Source organism: Bos taurus, chromosome 21, assembly GCF_002263795.3.
Source record: "Bos taurus isolate L1 Dominette 01449 registration number 42190680 breed Hereford chromosome 21, ARS-UCD2.0, whole genome shotgun sequence".
NCBI lineage: Eukaryota > Metazoa > Chordata > Mammalia > Artiodactyla > Bovidae > Bos > Bos taurus.
Genome location: NC_037348.1, coordinates 42357370 through 42381941, shown reverse-complemented (window position 1 = coordinate 42381941; position 24572 = coordinate 42357370). Strand labels below are relative to the sequence as shown.

General features: G+C 44.8%; 1 protein-coding gene across 4 annotated transcripts in view; it reads right to left on the bottom strand.

Annotated features, from left to right (window-relative positions):
- The window catches only part of NUBPL (NUBP iron-sulfur cluster assembly factor, mitochondrial), a 446167-nt gene that overhangs the window by 120876 nt on the left and 300719 nt on the right, over nucleotides 1–24572 (bottom strand). For 3 of the 4 annotated variants that reach the window (XM_024981927.2, XM_024981928.2, XM_059879161.1), the window contains exon 11: nucleotides 806–1342. In XM_024981927.2, coding sequence (XP_024837695.1) covers nucleotides 1169–1342 — 174 coding nt within the window. In that variant the 3' untranslated portion in view covers nucleotides 806–1168. Of the gene's footprint in view, nucleotides 1–805; nucleotides 5502–24572 lie in introns of those variants that run through there. The other variant, XM_010817164.4, reaches the window with a different exon arrangement.

Here is a 24572-nt window from a genome sequence, read left to right as displayed (position 1 = left end):
AGCCTCTGACCAGTCTCATTGAGCTGTCTCCATGTGCCAGGATCACAGCCATTCAATTCTCCCTGAGCACAGTTCTTCACCTCTGTGGCCTTGATCGAGCCTTTCTCTCCAGAAACTGTCCTTCTCCTCAATCTCTGCCAGCAGCCCTCTCATCCATTCCTCATGTACACAGTCTCTGAATTCCTGGATGGAAGCAATCTCTCCTTCCTCTCCCAATCATCACACCTAGCTCATCCCTGGCTCACTTGTGTGTACATCTTCTCTCCCCTCAGGGACCCCCTGCTCCTGGAGAGGAAGGATCATGCCTCATGCAGCTTGGTAATTCCCAGGGCACCTACTATGGCAATAATAACTTAAGAGCAACAGTGGTGATGGTGGTGAGAGCTCCACACGGTACACCTCGCTCACCTCATCCAGTCCCAGCTGCTGCCGTTCACTGAATGCCTGTGAGCCAGGCTCTGAGGTCAGAAGTGACATATATCACCTCACTTCATTCTCACGGGACTTCTGTGGTATAGGTGTTATTATCCCCATTTTGCAAACAAAGAAACCATGGCTTAGAGATTAAAACACTTCCTAAGATCACACTGCAAAAGTGGAGATATGCACTCAGGCCTGACTGGCTCTAAAACACGTGATCCAAATAATTATAATCAACTGCCTCCCCCGTATACTGGCACATGCAGTGGGCACTCAATACCTGCCTGTTTCATGACTGCAACTGGAGAAAAGGCACCATGCCATGGGCAGAGCACAATGGCTGTGGACTCAATGTTGTAAACAAAACAAAACAAAAAATACCCACTGTGCTCTGGGATCCTCGGCCAGTGGAATTCCTAGAAGTGTCAGCTCACACCCGCTGGCAACATTTGAACAACACTCAAGACTGTTCAGGCCAACCACAGCTCTTCCTTTGCTCTCTGTCTCAATCGATTTCAGATATCCATTTCTCCCCAACCAAAGCTTCATCTTCTCCCCATCAACACCCAGGGGCTCTGCTCATATGTGTCAATGGTTCAGTCTGGAAAGTGGCGGGGAGGCGTGATTCTCTTGGATTCTGACTTCAGACACATAGACGCGAGGAAAGGAGCCCTGCAGAGTTGATCTGGCCCACTCGCCTGCTCGTGCTCTCCAGAAGCAGCGATGACGAGGAACACAGGAAAGATTCTCAGATGTGGAGAACAGATTCTAGAGGCTCTAGGAAGGACAGGAAGGAGGGACCTGCCTGCTGACCTCCGTGCCCTAGGCCTTCTTCTTCAGAGGCAGGTGACCCCAGTACGTGGTGAATGTAGACGTGCATTCTCCACACGTGCTCCCGGAAAACACAGAACAGGTCCCAAGACTTGGTGTGAAAAAAAGTATGTAAAACGTCTCATTAATAATTATGTCGATGACATATCAAAAAGATAACATTTTGGATAATTAGGTTAAATATATATATATGGTTAAAATTAAGCTTTAATTTTTAATATATATAGAAAACATGAAATAATATATATGATTTGCATTTGTTGCTTGCATTATATTCTCATTGGACACAGCTGATCAGACCTCTAGCTCCTCTGCTGTAGGTCCATGCCTGAGACTCTGGCTTTCCGGACTCAGATCAACCCCACCTGGGTTTTCTGTGCAGCGGCAGTTATGGTGCTTAGGGTTCCCCGCCTCTGAAGCCAACAGCAAAGTTTGAGAATAAGAAAGAACTAGACAAATGGAGAAAGTAGTATCGACATATATACACTATCATGTAAAACAGATAGCTGGTAAGAAAGTGAAACTTGCTCAGTCATGTCTGACTCTCTGCGACCCTATGAACTATACAGTCCATGGAATTCTCTAGGCCAGAATACTGGAGTGGGTAGCCTTTCTCTTCTCCAGGGGATCTTCCCAACCCAGGGATTGAACCCAGGTCTCCGATTCTTTACCAGCCAAGTCACAAAGGAAGCTCAAGAATACTGGAGTGGGTAGCCTATCCCTTCTCCAGGCAGTCTTCTCGACCCAGGAATCAAACCGGGGTCTCCTGCATTGCAGGTGGATTCTTTACTAAATGAGCTATTAGGGAACAAGTTGCTATATAACACAGGAGCCCAGCCTGGTGCTCTGTGATGACCTAGAGGGGTCAGATGGGGAGAGGGGAGGGAAGCTCAAAAGGGAGGAGATATATGTATAATTAGCGCTGATTCGCGTTGTTGTAAGGCAGAAATCAATGCAACATTGTAATTTTCCTCCAATTAAAAAATTATAAAAAGAAAGAACTAGATCTTTGAGTATTCACTCACATTTCCCTCCCAGCCCATCTCCCTGGGACTGCTGCTGCTACTGCTAAGTCACTTCAGTCGTGTCCGACTCTGTGCGACCCCATACACGGCAGCCCACCACGCTCCCCCGTCCCTGGGATTCTCCAGGCAAGAACACTGGAGTGGGTTGCCATTTCCTCCTCCAATGCATGAAAGTGAAAAGTGAAGTCACTCAGTCGTGTCCGACTCTTAGCGACCCCATGGACTGCAGCCTACCAGGCTCCTCTGTCCATGGGACAGTGGTTTTCAAAATGTGGCCCTTGAACCACCTACATCACTTCACCTGGGAACTTGTTAGAAACGCAAGGGATCAGGCACTATCCAGAACTGTACATCCCTAAACCTTGAAGGCCTCTTCCATCATAGGTCAGTGCTGTAACGAAACGGGGAGATACACCTTAGATTTTCTAAGGTTGAAACAGCAATATGGAAAGGGAACAGCTTTTCCTACTGTCCACCAAGAGGAAAGCAGCTGATGGTCAAGAGAGGCCTGGGACACTTTCATCCTCTGAGGCTCTGGGCATGTGGAAACAAGTTCAGTTCAGTTCAGTCGCTCAGTTGTGTCTTACTCTTTGCAACCCCATGGACTACAGCACACCAGGCTTCCATGTCCATCACCAATTCCCGAAGCTTGCTCAAACTCATGTTCACCGAGTCAGTGACACCATCCAACCATCTCAGCCTCTGTCGTCCCCTTCTCCTCCCACCTTCAATCTTTCCCAGAATCAGGGTCTTTTCAAATGAGTCACTTCTTTACATCAGGTAGCCAAAGTATTGGAGTTTTAGTTTCAGCATCAGTCCTTCCAATGACTATTCAGGACTGATTTCCTTTAGGATGGACTGATTGGATCTCCTTGCAGCCCAAGGGACTCTCAAGAGTCTTCTCCAAAACCACAGTTCCAAAGCATCAATTCTTTGACACTCAGCTTTCTTTTTGGTCCAACTCTCATATCCATACATGACCACTGGAAAAACCATAGCTTTGACTAAATGGACCTTTGTTGGCAAAGTAATGCCTCTGCTTTTTAATATGCTGTCTACGTTTCTCATAGCTTTTCTTCCAAGGAACATGTGTCTTTTATCATGGCTGCAGTCACCACCTATAGTGATTTTGGGGCCCAAGAAAATGAAGTCTATCACTGTTTTCAATGTTTCCCCATCTATTTGCTAAGAAGTGATAGAACCAGATACTATGATCTTTGTTTTTGGAATGTTGAGTTTTAAGCCAGCTTTTTCTCCTCCTTCACTCTCATCAAGAGGCTCTAAAGAGTCTTCATAACTCTTTAGTCTAGTTCCTCTCCACTTTCTTCCATAAGGGTGGTGTCATCTACATATCTGAGATTATTGATATCTCTCCTGGCAATCTTCATTCCAGCTTGTGCTTCATCCAGCCCAGCATTTCTCATGATGTACTCTGCATATAAGTTAAATAAGCAGAGTGACAATATACAGCCTTGACATACTCCTTTCCCAATTTGGAACCAGTCTGTTGTTCCATGTCCAGTTCTAACTGTGGCTTCTTGACCTGTATACAGATTTCTCAGGAGGCAGGTAAGGTGGTCTTGTATTCCCATCCCTTGAAGAATTTTCCAGTTTGTTGTGATCCACATAGTCAAAGGCTTTGGCGTAGTCAATAAAGCAGAAGTAGATGTGATGTGAAAACAAAGGCATGTCCAAATAGGGTTTCAAAAATTGTGACATATTTTAAAAATTTAATAAATGAAGGCTTGTGCCACATGTAAAATTTAAAACACAAAACAGTGTGATCATCTATTCACAATATAATAGAAGGATTTATTTTTGAAATTTACGGGCATGGTACCAAAGTCTGGCAGAAATTTAAAGCCGATGATCGTTTCCTTCTTTTAGCCCTATTAGCATATCTTTGAAGATAAAACTTTTAAAATCCAAATTTGAAGCCTTTGGTGAGTGTGAGAATTCTGGATGAAAGGCCTCCCTTTGCTATGCACCCCCTTTCTGAGGGGACTCCTGGAGAGACGCCCTTTATAAATGCGGCCAGGGGCAGCTGGGTGATGGGGGTCAGCCAGCAACGGAGAGCCTGGCACCAGACTGCTGAGGTGGGTTGGGGGACACAGGAGAGAAATCAGGGTTCTGAGGGTGTGCCCAGGCAGTGCCAGCCAGCACTTTCCCATCCCCCTCTTCCCTGGTGGCTCAGATGGTAAAGAATCTGCCTGCAATGTGGGAGACCTGAGTTCAGTCCCCGGCTAAGGAAAGATCCCCTGGAAAAGGGAGTGGCAATCCACTTCAGTATTCTTACCTGGAGAATTCCACGGACAGGGGAGCCTGGTGAGCTACAGTCCACGGGATCGCTAAGAGTCGGACACAACTGAGTGATTAACACACACATGTGATCAGTGTCCATGTCTGCAGCTCGCCACCTTCTTGGCCTCTGGTGCCCCCCCATCCACAGACTGCTGGCAGCCCAAAGTGGAGCAGTGACCGTTGCAAAACACCTTTTACCAGTGAGATGAGTCCTCTGGCTTGATACATAGTTGCTGGGGAAGGGGAGGAATTGGAGAACCACTTGCCTGTATAGAACCTGCAGTAGTGTGGGTTTATAAAAGCACAGCTTCTTCTGTCCCAGAGGCTGGACTGGGTTCAGGGCTCAGGACTCCTTGTGATATTAGGCTTTAGGAAGAAGAGAAAGCAATGCCAGACTGAACAGTTACTGCCTGGGCAGCAGGCACATCAGTGAGGAGTGTCACTGGCTGCAGCAGCATATGCTTTCTTCTTTGGGAGGTGAACTCAGAGACATGCCAACTAAAGGCCTTGCCAGCTGCAAGCCTCTGAGGTCTCTTTGGAGGCCCCCAGCAAGGTCTGTGGCATTCGAGCAGTACAGGCAGCCTGGGTGCCACAGGGTGGAGCGGGGCGGGGGCGGGGAGGCACCGGGCAGGAAGAAACAGCAGCCCTTGCTCTCCTGGACTCTCTGCATCAGCAGCCGCCACCACCTTCCTATTTCCTGGAGATGTGGCCCCAGGCCTCATGTCATCCTCTCTCCAGAGAACCAAGTCTTCCAGGGACAAAGGTCACGCCCAGGCAGATGTGAGTGAGAGCTGGGGTTCCAAGTCCAGGGCCAGCACTCACACTTCATGGTGTCCTCAGCCAGGGCAGGGTTGGTCTGAATCTGTCATTTCATTTTTCTCATCACTCTCCCTCTTGGTCAGCAGGTTCCTGAATTTCTCCAGACTATGGAAAATCCGAGGAGAAGGGGAGAGAAAGGCAGAGAGAGAAGGGAGGAGAATGAGCACGTGGCCCATCCACTACCTCATGGCACCAGGGTGGTAAACATTTGGAGAGAAGCCAATCGTCTGGCGCCTCAAATCTTCCACATCTCTCCAGCCAAGATTCAGACCTGTATATTCTGGGCTCTTTCTGCCCCATTTCACCAGGCTTTAAATTACCCAGACCTGGGTCTGGGTTATTTTGTCCAAAACTTTCCTCTGGAAATCCAGATTGTGATGCAAGATATACATTCTTGGAATCAGATTTCTGAGGCCTAAATGCACGACAGTGTGGACTTAGCAGTCTGCATCCCATTTCCACCAGCCCATGGGGTGAATACACAGTGAGGTAATCATCACTTCCTGCTGGCTCGGGAGACAGCAATAGTACAGATAAATTGGGATAACCTAGCCAGGGCTCAGCTTGTCCTGGCTATTCAGAGAGAATAAGGAAGAGGGCCTCAGATGATTTGTACAATCAATCCCAAGGTTGTCAAATTGTTCCTTCACTGTGGAATTATTGGTTTCAAAATCCACCCCTAGATTCTGTTATGACAGAAGATCATTTTGGAAAGACAACCAAAGCCCAATCCCAGAGAGTCTCCCAACAAGTGCTGTAGTAATAATACTGGTGATAATAATGGTGGTTAATAAATATCACTTTGTGCCGGTTATAGTTCTAATGCTTCACGTGGGTCTGTGGGGAGGGCAAGGACCATCCTTGGTCAGGTGGCCTCAGCCAGCTCTCTGCAGTACAGTCCCTTGCCCTCTGCTAAGCCTCCAACATAGACATGTCTCTTTTTAAAAATTTGCCATCTCATGCACCATGTGGGATCTTGGTTCCCCAACCTGGGATGGAACCCATGTCCCCTGCAGAGGCACAGCATCTTAGCCACTGGACCACCAGGGAAGTCCCAGAACAGACATGTCTTGACTCTTCAACATTCTTGTTCAAGTCTCAGCCAGCCTAGGACCCGGGCCTACTTCTCCTCACCACAAGGAAAGAGCAGTAAGCCCCTGACGGCTGCATTCAGTGGGGTGTTCTTTAGAAGAAAACTCCAGAAGAAGGGACTGTGAGTCTCCAGGAGGCAAGCACTGTTTTTGCTCATTGCTTTTGTTCCTCTAGGGAGCTGTAAGGTGTGGTGGGTGGAGGTCTAATTTGGTAAAAATATGTAAAAAGCGTAAGTTAATTCATAAAGTTATTATTGTCTTTCTAAAGCAGCCTATGTAGATCACAACAAACTATGGAAAATTCTTTAAGAGATGAGAATCTAAGACCACCTGACCTGCCTCCTGAGAAATCTGTATGCAGGTCAAGAAGCAACAGTTAGAATCAGACGTGGAACAACAGACTGGTTCCAAATTGGGAAAGGAGCATGTCAAGGCTGTATACTGTTACCCTGCTTATTTAACTTACATTCAGAGTACATCATGCAAAATACCAGACTGGATGAAGCACAAGCTGGAATCAAGATTGCCAGGAAAAATATCAATAACTTCAGATATGCAGATGACACCACCCTTATGGCAGAAAGTGAAGAGGAACTAAGAGCCTCTTGATGAAAGTGAAAGAGGAGAGTGGAAAAGTTGGCTTAAAACTCAACATTCAAAAAACAAAGATCATGGCATCTGGTCCCATCACTTCATGGCAAATAGATGGGGAAACAATGGAAACAGTGACAGACTTAATTTTCTTGGGCTCCAAAATTATTACAGATGGTGACTACAGCCATGAAATTAAAAGATGCTTGTTCCTTGGAAGAAAAGCTATGAGAAACCTAGACAGCATATTAAAAAGCAGAGACATTATTTTGTTGACAAAGGTCCATCTAGTCAGCTACGGTTTTTCCAGTAGTCATGTATGGATGTGAGAGCTGGATCATAAAGAAAGCTGAGTGCTGAAGAATTGATGCTTTTGAGCTGTGGTGTTAGAGAAGACTCTTAAAGAGTCCCTTGGACTGCAAAGAGAACAAACCAGTCAATCCTAAAGGAAATCAATCCTGAATACCCATTGGAAGGACTGATGCTGAAGCTCCAACACTTTGGCCACCTGATGCGAAGAACTGACTCATTGGAAAAGACCCTGATGCTGGGAAAGATTGAAGGCAGGAGGAGAAGGGTACAAGGATGAGATGGTTCGATGGCATCACTGACTCAATGGACACGAGTTTGAGCAAGCTCCGGGAGCTGGTGATGGACAGGGAAGCCTGGCATGCTGCAGTCCTTGGGGTTGCAAAGAGTTGGACACGACTGAGTGACTGAATTGAACCGAATTGAAAGCAGCCTGCTCTGAGGTAGCAATTACTCAAGTATATTGAAAATATGAAACCTTATCAAACACATGTGCACTGCATAGCACATACCTGTGGTAAAGTGAAAGTCGCTTAGTCAAGTCTGACTCTTTGGGACCCCATGGATGTAGCCCTATAGCTCTTCTGTCCATGGATTCTCCAGATAGGAATACTGGAGTGGGTAGCCATTCGCTTCTCCAGGGGATCTTCCTGACCCAGGGATTGAACCCGAGTCTCCTGCACTGCAGGCAGATTCTTTACCATCTGAGTCATCAGGGACGACCTACAAGTGCTCCTAAAATGCTAGTTGGCATAAACCTTATTTTTCTAGCATGTGTCCTGTGTAGAGCAGGGCAAGCAGGGGAGTAAGAACAGTGTCATGTGGCTCCTGCCCGTGCACTGGCTGCAGAGTCAAGCACAGGGTGCCTGGGGCTTCAGCAGCATCATCACCTGTTATCCTCACCTCACACCCATGAGGGAGGGACCCTCATCCCAATTAACAGATGAGAAAACTGAGGTTTGGGAGTCAAATGATGTCCTCATTATTGCACAGCCATCAATAGAAGAACTTGTTGGAACCCGGGCTTCTCTGATTCCAATGACCGGAACTAGAGATAAGATGCAAGCAAGACAACATAGAAAAATTCTCCCAAATTATGCCCCAGTTATGCCCCAAAGCCCCCTAATTACAGATGTGATTACAGAATCCTGTCACTTCCTTTCTTTTGCATCTTCCTTGCCTTCCTGATCCAGTCAGAATATATTTTAGATAGGTCTCAAGTGGGGTGTGCCTTTGCCTACAAAGAGCCACTCAGACACTGGAGCAAATCAAGCCAGTAGGTCTATTAATAAACGCCCCCTTCCAGAAGCATCCTTCTACCAGCACAGCTTCACTAGAAAGACTCAGATCCCAAGCTGGTCAAAAGGGCCATCACCCAGTGGTGCCAGGTCCAAATAAGAGAGGCACTGGTTACAGAACCAGTGACACCACGGGCTGTCCAAGAGAAGCACAACAGAAGGTTCTCCAGGAAGCTTCTCAGCATTCAGGGAAGTTGATCTCTGCAGATTCAGCATCCTGAGGAGCCAAGGCCAATTCCAGGCCGGGCATGTTCTAACAAATGCAGCACTCAAGCCCAAGACGTTCAAATTGTTACCTCATGTTAAAGAGAGCCCAAAGCTGCAAGCAATTAGCACTGCATCTGTGAGACTAGGGAAAGACAACCGAGAGAGCAGGGCTTAAAATGACTATTTTGGTCCATGTGGAAAATTGATATGTTACGTGCATGATAAAATCCTTTCAGATATGCTTTTAAACCTTACATTTTTAAAATTCAGGGTTTAAACGTTATTCTGGGAAAAGCAGCATGAGATCTACAGCATCAGGAGATCCGTAAGTAAACCGAAAAGCTGTTGGAACCTTCAGCAAAGGAATTAATGCAATAAATGAACTCAGGCGTTAGTGCAAATGAATCAAACTGCATAAATTATAAAATTTAATCAGTCATGGAATTTCAATACTCAAAAGGACCTTGAAAATTATCTGTTACAAGAGCAAGAATTATGGAAAATAAATGGTCAGGTGGAGAAAATCTCCTGGCTAGAGAAATGTACAAAGAAACAAGAGAGTCAGGACGTAGCAGGCACAGTGGTTGGAAAGTTCAGGGTTTTGCTCAGCCAGCTTGGGTCTGAAGCTCAGCTCTGCTTCTTGATGGCGGTGTGAACCTGGCTGGGTTGTTTGATCTTCCTAAGTGAGTTTACACCTCTGCAAAATATGTCAGTGCAACATGAGGTTATCTGAGTCTTAGGGGAAACCATCTACAGAAAAGACTTATTACGGTGCCTGGGACACCACATGGTTCCTGAGAGGTCAGGATTCTCTGCTGCTGCTGCTGCTAAGTCGCTTCAGTTGTGTCCGACTCTGTGCGACCCCATACACGGCAGCCCACCAGGCTCCTCCGTCCCTGGGATTCTCCAGGCAAGAACACTGGAGCAGGTTGCCATTTCCTTCTCCAATGCATGGAAGTGAAAAGTGAAAGTGAAGTCACTCAGTCGCTTCCAACTCTTAGCGACCCCATGGTCTGCAGCCTACAAGGCTCCTCTGTCCATGGGATTTTCCAGGCAAGAGTCATGGAGTGGGGTGCCATAGCATTCTCTACACAAATAGAATCTCAGTGAGCCAGACCGACACACTCACCAGATATCACTGTGGCCTTTCTCCCATCAGTCCATGAAAAAATAAAATAAAATGCAGGAGACTTAAGCACTCAGATTTCTGACTGTGGAGCTGGACATGGTACTCAAGAACGTTTTTGGGTTAAAAAATCATGTTCATAGAAGGGATCTGCATCTCAACTGAGAAAGAAGCCAGACCTGATAAGCAAGAGAAGAGGCCCCAGAGAGACGTGAATCTCCTCCCTTACAAGGGTTAAGTGAACCATCTGAGCCATCTCAGATGGTAAAAAAAAGATGCAATGGCTCTTGATGCAAAACTGCCCCAAAGTTATATAACTCTGGGCAAACATCTGGCCAAAGGAGTTTCAAAATGAGCTTCAACAGTGTTCTATTTTAGCCTAGAGTTGAAACCAGTGATGCAGTCAGAGTGACTAACTGAAAAAAGCTGAAGTTTAGCAATTAAGATATTATTCTATGTTTGTGTGTCTTTACATCTTAATATACTTTAGTTTAGCCTTATAATGAAAAGAAGAAGTGTTAGTAGCTCAGTCACGTCTGACTTTTTGCAACCCCAAAGACTATATAGCCCACCAGGCTCCTCTGTCCGTGGAAATCTCCAGGCAAGAATACTGGAATGGGTAGCCTTTCCCTTCTCCAGGGGATCTTCCTGACCCAGGGCTTGAACCTGGGTCTCCTGCATTGCAGGTAGATTCTTTACCATCTAAGCCACCAGGGAAGCCCCAGCCTTATAATATAACATTTATTCATCATGCTGAGGAAAGCAATGTAGAATAGTGGGAGAATCACAGGCTGTGGAACAGGACAAACCAGTCCACTGGTATGTGAATAATTGTACCTGACTCTGGCATTGCTGTAAAGTGTGGCCACGTAGTTGGTGCCTGATAAGCCTTTGTTTCTTCTTCCGTTTCTTCCACACTTGTTACATTAATAAGCAGCTCTATTTTTGAATGGAAAAGATGGTGATCCTTGCCTGACGTCATTTCCCACACCAACCAATAGGACTCAAGCTGCTCAGATCAAAACCAAGGAATAGATAGCCCTCTCTGGCACCTGGTGGCTCAGATGGTAAAAAAATCTGCTGGCAATGCAGGAGACCTGGGTTCAATCCCTAGTCAGGAAGATCCCCTGAAGAAGGGAATGACTACCCACTCCAGTGTTCTTGCCTGGAGAATCCCATGGACAGAGGAGCCTGGCGGGCTACAGTCCACCAGGTCACGAAGAGTCGGACACGACGGAGCAACTAACACTTTCTGTTTGGCGACAATGCACCTGAAGCACAGACACAGTGTCTGTGAGGGGATTCGCTCTGGAGCATCATTTCCCAAGCCTTAACTTTCATGCACTGGAGAAGGAAATGGCAACCCACTCCAGCGTTCTTGCCTGGAGAATCCCAGGGACGGCGGAGCCTAGTGGGCTGCCGTCTATGGGGTCGCACAGAGTCAGACACGACTGAAGTGACTTAGCAGCAGCAGCAGCAGCAACCTACAGTAGCAGAAAAGACGCCTGTGCTTAGAGCAAGAGACAAGGGTCTTCTTCCTATTTTTGCTACTGGCCAGTTTTTTGTTTTGTTTTGTTTTTTACCATAGGTAAGTCACTTAACATGTATTTCTCCCTCCAACTCTACAAAATGAGGGATTTATTTTTTTTTTTTAAAGACTGGACAGCATCCAAAGCCCTTAGAGCTGTAAAACCTCCATGTTTCTACAGTTTGGTTCATGCTGTTTCTACAGTTTGGTTCATGTGTGATTGTGTTCTATTTCAAAAGGCACAGGGCCCTGCTCTATGACCTCCATGTTGGTTCAAGTCATGATTTGTTCCCTGAGCTAGAGTCTCCATATAAACAGTGATTGCACAAACAGAATCTGAGTGAACCAGGGTGCCAGCTGTCACTGCCGTACCCTCTGCTTACTGTGGAGATCAGCTAAAGCTGTGTGAGCTGGGAGTAAATGGATCTGCTATGAAGATATTATTTTACTGTGAAAATGAGTTTTCTGATATGTTTAAAGAAGCAAAAATGCTCTGAAGACATTTATGTTTAAATGATCTCACATGAATTAGAGAAACAAAAAATATCACACAACCTCCCAGGCTTCTGCAGGTATTTAGTTACTGTAGGTGATAAAAATCTCACTTAACTCCCAAATGACCCCCTCACCCTGAAATTTTTTTGGTCAGAATTCAAAATAAAATGAGGGCATATGCCATTAATGGCCTCAATAATCAGACCAATGGGGGCAAGAGCTTTGGTTTATAGAATATTAACATCTCACAAAACTAGGTATTTGATTCACTTCTGTAACCTTATAGCTTCCCCAACAGTTGGCAGAATTTTGCACCTAGCAGGCTGGGAGCTCTTTGAAGGCAGAGAATGTATCTTGTTCCTACTGGGTACAGGGCCCTGGTATTTTATAGATGCTTGTATTATTATCTACGAAAGGCCAAACTATGCCCTATGGTTTGCTAGGGCCACCATCACCACCACCACCGAGTACAGCAAACCGGTACTTAAACAACTGAAATCCGTGATTTGAACAGCAGGGATGTGTTTCCTCAATTTTGGAGGTCAGAAGTCCTGAGATCAAGGTGTCTTTGGCAGAACTGGTTTCTCCTGAGGCCTCTTTCCTTTGCCTGCAGAGGAACATCTTCTCCTTGTGTTTTCACATGATCTTCTCTTTATACATCACTGTTCAAATTTCCTCTTTTTAAAAAGACACTGGTCATATTGGACTGGAGTCCACTATAATAATCTCGTTTTAACTTAATTACCTCTTTAAAGACCATATCTCCAAATACAGTCACATTCTGAGATACTGGAAGTTAGGTCTTCAACATATAAGTTTAAGGTTGCTGTGCTCAGATGCTCAGTCTTGCCTGACTCTTTGTGACTCCATGGACTGCAGCCCACCAGGCTACTCTATCCACAGGATTCTCCAGGCAAGAATACTGGAGTGGGTAGTCATTCCTTCCTCCAGTGGATCTTCCTGACCCAGGGATTGAACCTGAGTCTCCTGCATTGCAGGCAGATTCTTTTACTGTTTGAGCCACCAGAAAAACCCCAATAAATTTAGGAGGGCACAAATCAATCCATTACATTGCTTAGTAAGTGCTGAAAGAGTGAATGGTGGAAGGATAGATGGATGAGTGGATGAACAACTTGGTAGTCAACCAACTCTAGGCCAATTAAATAAATTGACACAATTACTTGTGGAGATTGTTTTTGCTGCCATACTCGAAAGGTTTTTACATGTTTTCATCCAGCCTTACAAGATGTTTTTAACAATTATTACTCACCAAATTCCATCAAGCTGACAAGAAATAGCCACACCCAGACTTATCAATACCATTTCCCCTGTCCCTTGCTATACTCGAGGGAATATTAGTATTTGCCTACAAAAATAACTACTGCCTCTCCTGTAAATAACTGTGTACTTAGTTCCTTTACATTAGGGAAACAGAAAGAACTAAAAGAATAGTTTTAGTTAGATCTGTTGCCTGATATTTCTTTGTTCAGCCTGTTTTTGTTTCTTTTTAACCGAACCTGGCCAGTACTTAGTTTCTAGGTTGTCTTCAGTTCAGTTCAGTTCAGTCGCTCAGGCGTGTCTGACTCTTTGCGACCCCGTGGACTGCAGCACGCCAGGCCTCCCTGTCCATCACCAACTCCCGGAATTTACTCAAACTCATGTCCATTGAGTCGGTGATGCCATCCAACCATCTCACCCCCTGTTGTCCCCTTCTCCTCCCACCTTCAATCTTTCCCAGCATCAGGGTCTTTTCAATTGTGTCAGGTCTCTGCATCAGGTGGCCAAAGGATTGGAGTTTCAGCTTCAACATCAGTCCTTCTAAAGAACATTCAGGACTGATTTCCTTTAGGATGGACTGGTCAGATCTCCTTGCAGCCCCAGGGATGCTCAAGAGTCTTCTCCAACACCACAGTTCAAAAGCATCAACTCTTTGGCTCTCAGCTTTCTTTATAGTCCAACTCTCACATCCATACATGACTACTGGAAAAACCATAGCCTTGACTAGACAGACCTTTGTTGACAAAATAATGTCTCTGTTTTTTAATATGCTATCTAGGTTGGTCATAACTTTTCTTCCAAGGAACAAACGTCTTTTCATATCATGACTGCAGTCACCATCTGCAGTGATTCTGAAGACCCCCCAAAATAAAGTCTGACACTGCTTCCACTGTTTCTCCATCTATTTGCCATGAAGTAATGGGACCAGATGCCATGATCTTAGTTTTCTGAATGTTGAGCTTCAAGCCAACTTTTTCACTCTCCTCTTTCACTTTCATCAAGAGGCTCTTTAGTTCTTCTTCACTTTCTGCCATAAGGGTGGTGTCATCTGCATATCTGAGGTTATTGAGATTTCTCCTCGCAATCTTGATTCCAGTTTGTGCTTCCTCCAGCCCAGCGTTTCTCATGATGTACTCCGCATATAAGTTAAATAAGCCTTGACGTACTCCTTTTCCTATTTGGAACCAGTCTGTTGTTCCATGTTCAGTTCTAACTGTTGCTTCCTGACCCGCATATAGGTTTCTCAAGAGGCAGGTCAGGTGGTCTGGTATTCCCATCTCTTTCAGTATTTTCCACAGTTTATTGTGATCCACACAGTCAAAGGCTTTGGCATAGTCAATAAAGCAGAAGTAGATGTTTTTCTGGAACTCTCTTGTTTTTTTGATGATCCAGCAGATGTTGGCAATTTGATCTCTGGTTCCTCTGCCTTTTCTAAAACCAGCTTGAACATCTGGAAGTTCATGGTTCATGTATTGTTGAAACCTGGCTTGGAAAATTTTGAGCATTACTTTACTAGCGTGTGCTGCTGCTGCTGCTAAGTCGCTTCAGTCGTGTCCAACTCTGTGCGACCCCATAAGACGGCAGCCCAGAAGGCTCCCCCGTCCCTGGGATTCTCCAGGCAAGAACACTGGAGTGGGTTGCCATTTGAGATGAGTGCAATTGTGAGGTAGTTCGAGCATTCTTTGGCATTGTCTTTCTTTGGGATTGGAATGAAAACTGACCTTTTCCAGTCCTGTGGCCACTGCTGAGTTTTCCAAATTTGTTGCACTCAATAGAGCATCATCTTTTCACTGCATCATCTTTTAGGATTTGAAATAGCTCAACTGGAATTCCATCACCTCCACTAGCTTTGTTCATAGTGATGCTTCCTAAGGCCCACTTGACTTCACATTCCAGGGTATCTGGCTCTAGGTGAGTGATCACACCATTGTGATTATCCACATCATGAAGATCTTTTTTGTACAGTTCTTCTGTGTATACTTGCCATCTCTTCTTAATATCTTTTGCTTCTTTAGGTCCATACCATTTCAGTCCTTTATTGAGACCATCTTTGCATGAAATATTCCCTGAATGGTCTAGTGGTTTTTTCTACTTTCTTCAATTTAAGTCTGAACTTGGCAATAAGGAGTTCATGATCTGAACCACAGTCAGTTCCTGGTCTTGTTTTTGCTGACTGTATAGAGCTTCTCCATCTTTGGCCGCAAAGGTTGCCTTGGCATACTGATTCCATTTGGTAAAGTTTAGAAATGCCCCCAAAGAATTGTAGGGGATCAGGAAAAGACCCACCAGCGATCTCAGGTTGATTTGGTCATTTTGAGTGCTATTACACCTCTAATGGCATAGAAATTCAGAAGCGTACCCTCCTCTGCCAATGATCTTTCTCTATGTTTTCCTCTGGTGGTAGAATAATCTTGGTCACAGTAAAATTATCAAGGTGGTTGAAGGTGTGTGTCTGGATGGGGTCAGCAAGGTATTTGTGCTCCGAGCCCTGCCCCGAGATGTCCTGGGTCATGCTGATGGCCACCAGTTTGACTCACAAGCTCTCCTAGTGCCAGCCTCTGTTCTGATGGGAAGCACTGCCAGGACACACGCCCAGCCTTAAAGAATGAACTCTTTGTGGCACAGCCGGTATGAGACTGATTCATGGTGTTGTGGGACCATGTGGGCACTCATTCATTCATTTATTCATTCATTCCTCTGTCATCCATTCCTTAGTAGAAACCTGGTTCAGTGGTTAAGCCATAGCATAAGCTTCCCTTGAAGAAGTGTGGCAATTGTAAAAGGTTCCATTGTGATTCACACCAATTCTGTGCTTTAAATAACAACAGAGAGATACATTGATACTGTGAGTTCTATCTGTATAACGTGTAAATTAGGTGTTAAAATTTAAAGACAAATTTATTGTGGTCCTTGGTCAATGACAATGATAAATTATCCTGCCTATGACCCCTGGGCAGATCAGCTACTCTAAATTTAGGATTAACCCAGGCAATTGCTCCCCTGCTGCCTTCCCCTGAGGCTTCCTAGACGAGGTGGTATTTCCATGGATGTCACTAGGCATAATGCCGTGCAATTTCAACTCTGTGTACAGAATAGGCCCTTGAGGTTCTAGCTTTCCCCATCTGCAGAGTTCTTTTCTCACCCCACCCCTCCAGACACCCAGACAGTTGTGATGGGAATTAATCAAATATATTCATGTGCCATAAAACTTCTTGTCAGGGATTCAGACCAAGTGATTTCTGACCTCTCTCTGACTGCCTCTGTTTTTAAAAATGTGTTTTAGCTCTCCTGTTTCAGACATGTTTTATTGTATACCACTTCACATTCTTTTTTCCGAGTAGGTAGCGTGTAAATCATAGTTGAAGAAAAATCCATCAAAGCAATGTAATATTCCCACAGCATGAAGAGGAGGCGGCAAGATGCTGGGTCGGTTCCCCTTAGGCCCACCTGGCCAGGCACACCTGTCATTCCCTAGTCAGTCCTGCTCTCTCCAGGCTGAGGAGTGATGGAAGAACCACCCAGAGGTCTGTGAGGAGCCCCACTCTGCCAGAAGTCGAGCGCTTAGTATCACTCGAGCCTTGCTTTGCTGACAATCTCATGTCACAGAAAGACAAGGTTACGGTGACGAGAGCTGCTGCTTGGACCTATTGTTGGCCAGTGGGGTAGAACTAGATGGATGGCAGGATGGAGCTGACTGGCCCTTGGAGACAAAGGGGACTTGTCATCATATGATTTATAAGAGCAAAGAAGGAACATGAGCAGCTAATGTTCCTGAGCCTGTAGGAAAGAGGAACTACACAAGTCCAGCAAAAATAAAGTGTGGGTCAATGGACTTAAACTCGGAGGGCAGCATAATGTGGAGGTTAAAGTGCACACGCAGGAAGCTGTACAGACCTGAGTCAGGCCTGCAGCTCCGCCCTCACAGCTGTGCAAATGTCACCTCCCCAGAGCGCAGGTTTCGCACTATAATCGTGAAGAATAAGACCTACCTTGTATGTCAATTGTGGGAATTAAATGAGATAAGGTACATACCGCATAGTGCCTGACCCATGGTAAACACTCAAAGGCTGGCTGTTACTGTTGCTGTTCCCAGTCTTGTAGGCTTCCGAAGCGCGAGGCGCTAGGCTAGGTGCTCTTTGATCCCATGGTCAGAGATTGTAATCATATAGAGCTTGATTCTAGAAAGACTGCAGGTTCCACATAATATAATTCTGATGATCTATTCATACCTAATTCCAGAAAGGAAGGAGCGAGGGAGTTATCTGAAGAAATCACTCTGTCTCCAATGAGTTTGTATTTACAAAGACACTTACAAAGGCAGGAAGGAGGAACCTGCAGCCAAGAGCAGACACAAAGGAAGGGCATAAAGTGAAAGAATCAAGCCAGGGAAGTGGAAGGCTGGGGCCTGGGATGCGTGCAAACAGAACAGTTACACTTAGAACAAGAAAAAGAACAAGAGAGGTTGTTGGCCTACTGCTTGGGGCAGACGACACTGTTAACTTTGGCATGATATAGTGAACACAGAATTTACTCAATTCCGAGTTTGTTTCCATCTTCCCTATCAAGAAGAATGTCTGTGAGCCAGAAAGGAGAACAAAAACATGGCCGAGAGGAAATTAAAGTCTGAGATAGCGAGGGGAGAGGAGGAGGGCACCTGCTGCTGCGTTTAAGTCTCCGGGCTCCGATGAATTCCATCTCGGCAGCATTTGTAAGGGCTCCCAAATACTCACTGCAACAGAGGTGCAGGACAAACAGCCCCAGGACCCTCAAAGAACATGAATTCATCATTACAATATATGAAAAATGGCACTATGATAATGTATACGTTTATGAAGCATGGAAGAATTTCCAGAGACTTGCAGAGGGGCAAATGCTTCAAGTTTAGTAGCAGAGACTGTTAGCAAAATTTACACCAACTTCATCCCTCTCAGAGGGTTCCTCCAATGTTAATTTGTTCCACAGACATCCTTGTTTGGAAATGGTAACAAACAAGGCTGCACAATCTTTTTGTGAACCAGGAAGAAAAGTAGAGACTCCTTGATAGTACAAGTAAGAGAACTCAGCGTAGCTCAACTATAATCCCCAAAGAGGACTAGAGAAAATAGGCTAGCAACCATCTGTAAAGGGATTTTAATGGCACACGACTTGGCTTCCAGTGCCTCTGGACACATACAGACAGGGGTCTGGCTTGTAGAACGAAGGAGGTATGCTGACATCTGCTGGGAGAAAGATCAGGAGGCAGTGGGTGGGGTGCAGGAGGGGTTCAGAGAGCAGCCGAGGAAGCTGAGAGCCTGTGTCTGGATCCTAGCTCCACCCCATGATAGCCGTGTGATGTTGACAGAGTTATTTAGATTCTGACTCCATTTCCTCCCTCTGGAAAATGGGAACTTTTTTGCTTCGACCTCGCTGGATGACATAGTTTCCATCACTGTGTATTAAAGCATTTAGAAAAGTACCTGATTAGGGAAGTTATTGAGAGCCCAAACCATCTTGTCTGGCTGAAATTATGGAATCTTATAAAATGAAAGCTATAAAATACTTAAAATAAATTCTAATACCAAATAAGGGAAACAGCCTACAAGTTGAACAATATGGGGTTGATCGTACACATGTATGATGGAATATGACAGCCACCAACATCATGTTACGGAAGAAGAAGTAAAGCAATGAAGAAAATGGGTCAGGGTTAGGGAGAGGTGGCGATGGAGGCAGAGGTGCTCTTTGGGGAGGATGGTCTTTGAGGGATGGTCATGACCAGGGACTGAAGTGAGTCGAGCTGCGCAGTGCTGGGAACAGCAGAGGCCCTAACACAGGAAAGGGCCTGGATTTGAAGGAAGCACACAAGACTGGAGCGCTGTGTGCCAGGTGTAGAGGAGACGGAAGTGGGGTTGGAGAGGCCTTGCCAGGCAGGATCCCTCCAGCCAGGGAAGCGCTAGGGTTTTTTCTGTGACATGGGAATCCACAGGAGATTGTAAGCAGGAGAGAGTTAAGATTTTAAAGGATTGCACTGGCTACTTTTTGGATCACAGGCTATAGGGGAGTAAGAAAGGAAGTAGGGAAACATATTTTGGGCAATAGTAATTTCACAGTTCTGCAGTATTTTAAGAAAAAGATGATGATGGCTTAAGCTGGGAGGAAATGGTGAGAAACGGCAGACTCAGAATACATTTTGAATAGTATGACCCTAATTTTGTAAAAAAAGAAATACACACATGCATATATGCTGGGAAGATGTATATGCAGGAAAGAAGAGTGGTTATCTCTGGATCATGCTATTCATGGTGATTTTAATTTTCTACTTTGTGACTTTCTGCATTTTTCCCAACAAACATGTAGTATTTAAAATATCAGAAAAAAAGAGGACATTTTTGGAAAAGAAAAAATCAATTATTCAGGGACAGGCCACGTGAGGTATGGATCAGTAACTGCCTAAGCAAAGAGACCTTGAGGATTTGACTGACAGCAATTTCAGTACCTGTTGACAGCGTAAATGACTAACCAAAAAATCATCACGGCAGGTAATAGGACATAATTTAGGGACTGCCTGATCGGGAGCTCACTCTCTGTGGGTGGTGACTGCCCATTGCACTCTGCTTTATCCAAGCCCACCTGGTGAATGTTCTGGGTGCCACATTCTAAGATCTAAATGAGCTGGAGGAGAACCATCAGGGTAGAGAGAGGGCTTCAAACCACACACGTGGGAATAAGGAGCAGTGACTGCCCCTGAGGACCCACTCTGTGTCAGGTACTTGAAAAACGTGAAGTAGTTACAGTATGATATGCTCAATTTGACCAGAGGAAAAAGGTGGCAAATGAACATTTTTTTGAGCAATAATGGAGCCACTGCACTAAACATTTTTTCATACTTTATCACATCTGATCATTACCATGATATCTGAGATAAGTATTACCTTTGTTTTGTAGAACTACAGTTCTATGAAATTGAGTTAAGGAAACAGCATTGGCATTCTTATGGACTCTGGAGTCAGAAAGCCTAGATTCAAATCCTAAGCAGCTCTGTGACCTTGGGCATGCTACTCAGCCTTCCCAAGTCTCAATTTCCTCATCTACAAAACAGGGGGTATGACACCTATCTTAAGGGACTATTTGGAGGTTGAATTATTTAATACATCAGAGCACTTTGCACAGTATTTAGCATTGTTGAGAAAACATGCTTAAAATCACCCTGTGAGTTGGGGAACCAGTGGAGAAGTAAAGAATCCGAGTTACTTTCTAGGAGGTAAAGGTCTGTGGATAGAGAAGGATGGGGAGGCTTGTACTGACTTTAAGAAGTAGAACCAGAGCCACTGAACATAAGCGTAACAGGGTGTTTCAGTTCAGCTCAGTTCAGTCATTCAGTCATGTCCAGCTCTTTGCAACCCCAACGACTGCAGCACGCCAGGCTTCCCTGTCCATCATCAACTCCATCATCAACTTTGAGCTTACTCAAACTCATGTCCATCAAGTCAGTGATGCCATCAAACCATCTCATCCTCTGTTGTCCCCTTCTCCTCCTGTCTTCAATCTTTCCCAGCATCAGGGTCTTTTCCAATGAGTCAGTTCTTCACATCAGGTGGCCAAAGTATTAAGAGTTTCAACTTCAGCATCAGTCCTTCCAATGGATATTTAGGGTTGATTTCCTTTAGGACTGATTGGCTGGATCTCCTTGCAATCCAAGGGACTCTCAAGAGTCTTTTCCAACACCACAGTTCAAAAGCATTAATTCTTTGGCACTCAGCTTTCTTTATGGTCCAACTCTAACATCCATACATGAGTACTGGAAAAACCATAGCTTTGACTAGATAGATCTTTGTTGGCGAAGTAATGTCTCCGCTTTTTAATATGCTGTCTAGGTTTGGTAGGGTGCAACTTGAAATTTGTTGGCTAGGTAACGTCAGTTACTTTTCTGCCAAAGTAGACACAGATTTTCCTGGTTCAGGGAAGAGTCATTAAGTGGTCCAGAGAAGGCAATGGCACCCCACTTCAGTACTCTTGCCTGGAAAATCCCATGGACGGAGGAGCCTGGTACGCTGCAGTCCATGGGGTCGCTAAGAGTCAGACATGACTGAGCGGCTTCACTTTCACTTTTCACTTTCATGCATTGAAGAAGGAAATGGCAACCCACTCCAGTGTTCTTTCCTGGTGAATCCCAGGGACAGGGGAGCCTGGTGTGCTGCCGTCTATGGGGTCACAGAGTTGGACACGACTGAAGCAACTTAGCAGCAGCAGCAGTAAAATAGGTTAACTCAGTTGTATCTGTTTAACAAGGCTTGATTAAGCTCAATGCTAAGGACTTTCTAATAATAATAATAATAGCTAATATTTATTTAGTGCTTAATATACACCAAAATTTTTACATGCCTTAGCTCATTAATCCTCACAAAACCCCATGAGATGGACACTACTTTTTATCACCATTTACAGATGAGGAAACTGAGGGTGGGAGAGGCTAAAATACCTTGTTCACAGTCACACAGAAGACAAAGATGGAATAAGAGTTAGATGACAGAGACCCAATCACAGAGATTATCCTTTTAACCACTTTTAACCACTGTATCTTTATAAAGATGGAAGGAGAGTGCATACAGAGTGGCACCAGAGCTGATGGCATTAGATCAGATGCATGTTTGGGCTAGAATACCCATAAAGTCCTTTCTTAGGCTACAACACTGAGATTTTACACTTCCTTGCAACCTTAAGATCTGTGTGTTTCATTTATCCCTGCAGAACTGCTATCAAAATGAATTGTTTGTTATGAGTGGAAAATAAGCATAGGAACTACTGCTAAGGAATAAAAAGATAAACCACATGTTGAGATGCATTCTAAGTCTGTAGGTCAAATTGCATTACAACAGCCTTCAGGGGCATGGTATTTGTTCATTCAACATATATTTATTATATGACTTTGGTATGGTTCTAGGTGCTTGGTATATAGCAATGAACTAAACAGTCAAAGGTCCCTGCTTTGTGGATTTTACAGTCTTGTTGGGGGAGGGAAAATAAACAGTAAACATTATAGCTGAGCAAATTATATAGTATATTAGAAGGCTTTAAGTACTTGATCACAGTTGTAGTTTTAAATTAGGCTGGCAGGGAAGACCTCTTTGACATCTAAGCAACAACTTGAAGGAGGCAAGAGAGTCAGTCACGTAGGTCTCTGAAGGAGAAACATTAGAAGCAGAGGATATAACCAATGCAAAGAGCCTGCCTGGTTGGAAGAACAGCAAAAAGGCCCCTTGGGACTGAGCAGGGTTAGGGCGACAGCAAAGGGGAAGAGGGGAGGCCCAAAGAGCAGGGCAGGGGTGACGGGTCTTCCAGGCCATTGTCAAGACTTTGGCTTTAATTCTAGGTGAGATGAGGAACTGCAGTGGGACTGAAAGCAGAGAACTGACATGATCCAACTTACATGAGTACATTAAGATGCACCGCATTTTATGTTGTTTTGACTTTAAAATGTTCTTTACCACTGAGATGGCTGCGCCTGAGGAAACAGAGCTGATGCCTAAATGAAAGTCTGTACAATGTGCTGAGAACTGCACAAGCCTTGCGACTGGAGTGGGAAGAGAGGGGGTTGGTGGATTTGAGTAAAAATAGTTTTGTCATTTAGCGCAGAGCTGCTAGATGGAATAACTAATAACAGTAGCTGTAAAGGTCACTGCAAATAATAAGTGCTATTAAACACTAACCAATACTTAAAAATAAAAAGCATATCATTATTCTTTGGCCCAGGAGTCAGGACCTCTGGCCGCCCGCAGGGCTCCACCAGCCTGTTATCGCTCCGGAATCTCTTTAAAGGACTTTTCCTTCAGCTGGGTTATCTGATGACTGAATCTCCCATCAACAGCTCTGGTGGAAGGAACCGAATTGTTTGCCATGTGTACTTGGCAACAAAACAATCTTGAGGGTAGGGGTTGATGAACATTTGTTTAAAAAAAAAAACAACCAACCATTGATTCATAAGTTGCCCTTACAAGACTCCCTGAAAAGCACTGAGTGTGTAAATGAGTGACATGGGATGCAGGTAAAAAGCTCTTGCAACGAGCTGTTTATACCAATCTATTGGGTCATGGAAATTTTGCTCAAGATTTATTTGTGTGGGAATAACACTAGAATACTAGCTTGCCGGTGCCAGCTTTGAAACCGAACAATGAATAGCTATTGTTCTTGACACTGTATCCGGCCGCTCACATCCACACACACTGAAGATGACCTTCCTCTCTAGAAATAACTTCCAGCCATTATATATATATTTAATTGTTACTGGGATACTCAATGTTCTAGATGCCTGGCGAGGAGGGAAATTGTGTAAAGATATTTCAGATTCTCTCCTTGAAAGGATTCCACAACCTCTCTATTTTGGTAAGTCAGGTCACTGATGTTACTGCATTCCAGCATAATGACATATACTAAGAGGTTATGAAATAAAGGGTGGAGAAATGAACTAAGTTATTAAAAGTTATTAAACATCTATCAAGTACCAGGGTCTGTGTGATGGTATCATTTTGTTTCACCATCACAAGCCCGTAAGAATAGATACTCTCGTCTATGTTGAAGATGAGGCAGCTCAGGCTGGGAGAGATGAAGTCACTTGCTTCAATTACTTAATAAGTGTCAGAGCTGGGATCTGCACTTAAGCCAGTTGACTCCAATCCAGGGGCACCTGACACATAGATCTGCCCTCAAGAAGACTCATCTAGTGGGTGAGGCAGGACTGACACACAGAAATCCATTGGAGAAAAACACCAGCAGTACAAAATCAACGCTCATAATCCATGTGATTGGGACTCCTGATTCCAATTCTATAAATGAGTATGAAAGTGAAGTGAAAGTGTTAGTTGCTTAGTCGTGTCCAACTCTTGGCGACCCCACAGACTGTAGCCTGCCAGGCCCCTCTGTCCATGGAATTTCCAGGCAAGGATTCTGGAGTAGGTGGCCATTCCCTTCTCTAGGGGAGCTTCCCAACCCAATCTCCTGCATTGCAGGCAGATTCTTTACCGTCTGAGCCACCAGGGAAGCTCAAAAGGCCCTAAACAAAGTACTTACAGAGACATTAGTGAAGGGACTAAAGGAAGCATGATTGTTTCAGATGATCTAAGATGCCTGAGAAGATGGGCATGAGGCTGCAGGCCCAAGACAGCACTGCCCACCTTCTAACTCCAACATTCTCCCTCAGGTTCCATGGTATGCAGGATAATAGATGTGGGGTGGAAGGTGTCAGATTAAAAGCGAAGTCCTAAGACATTAAGGTAAAAT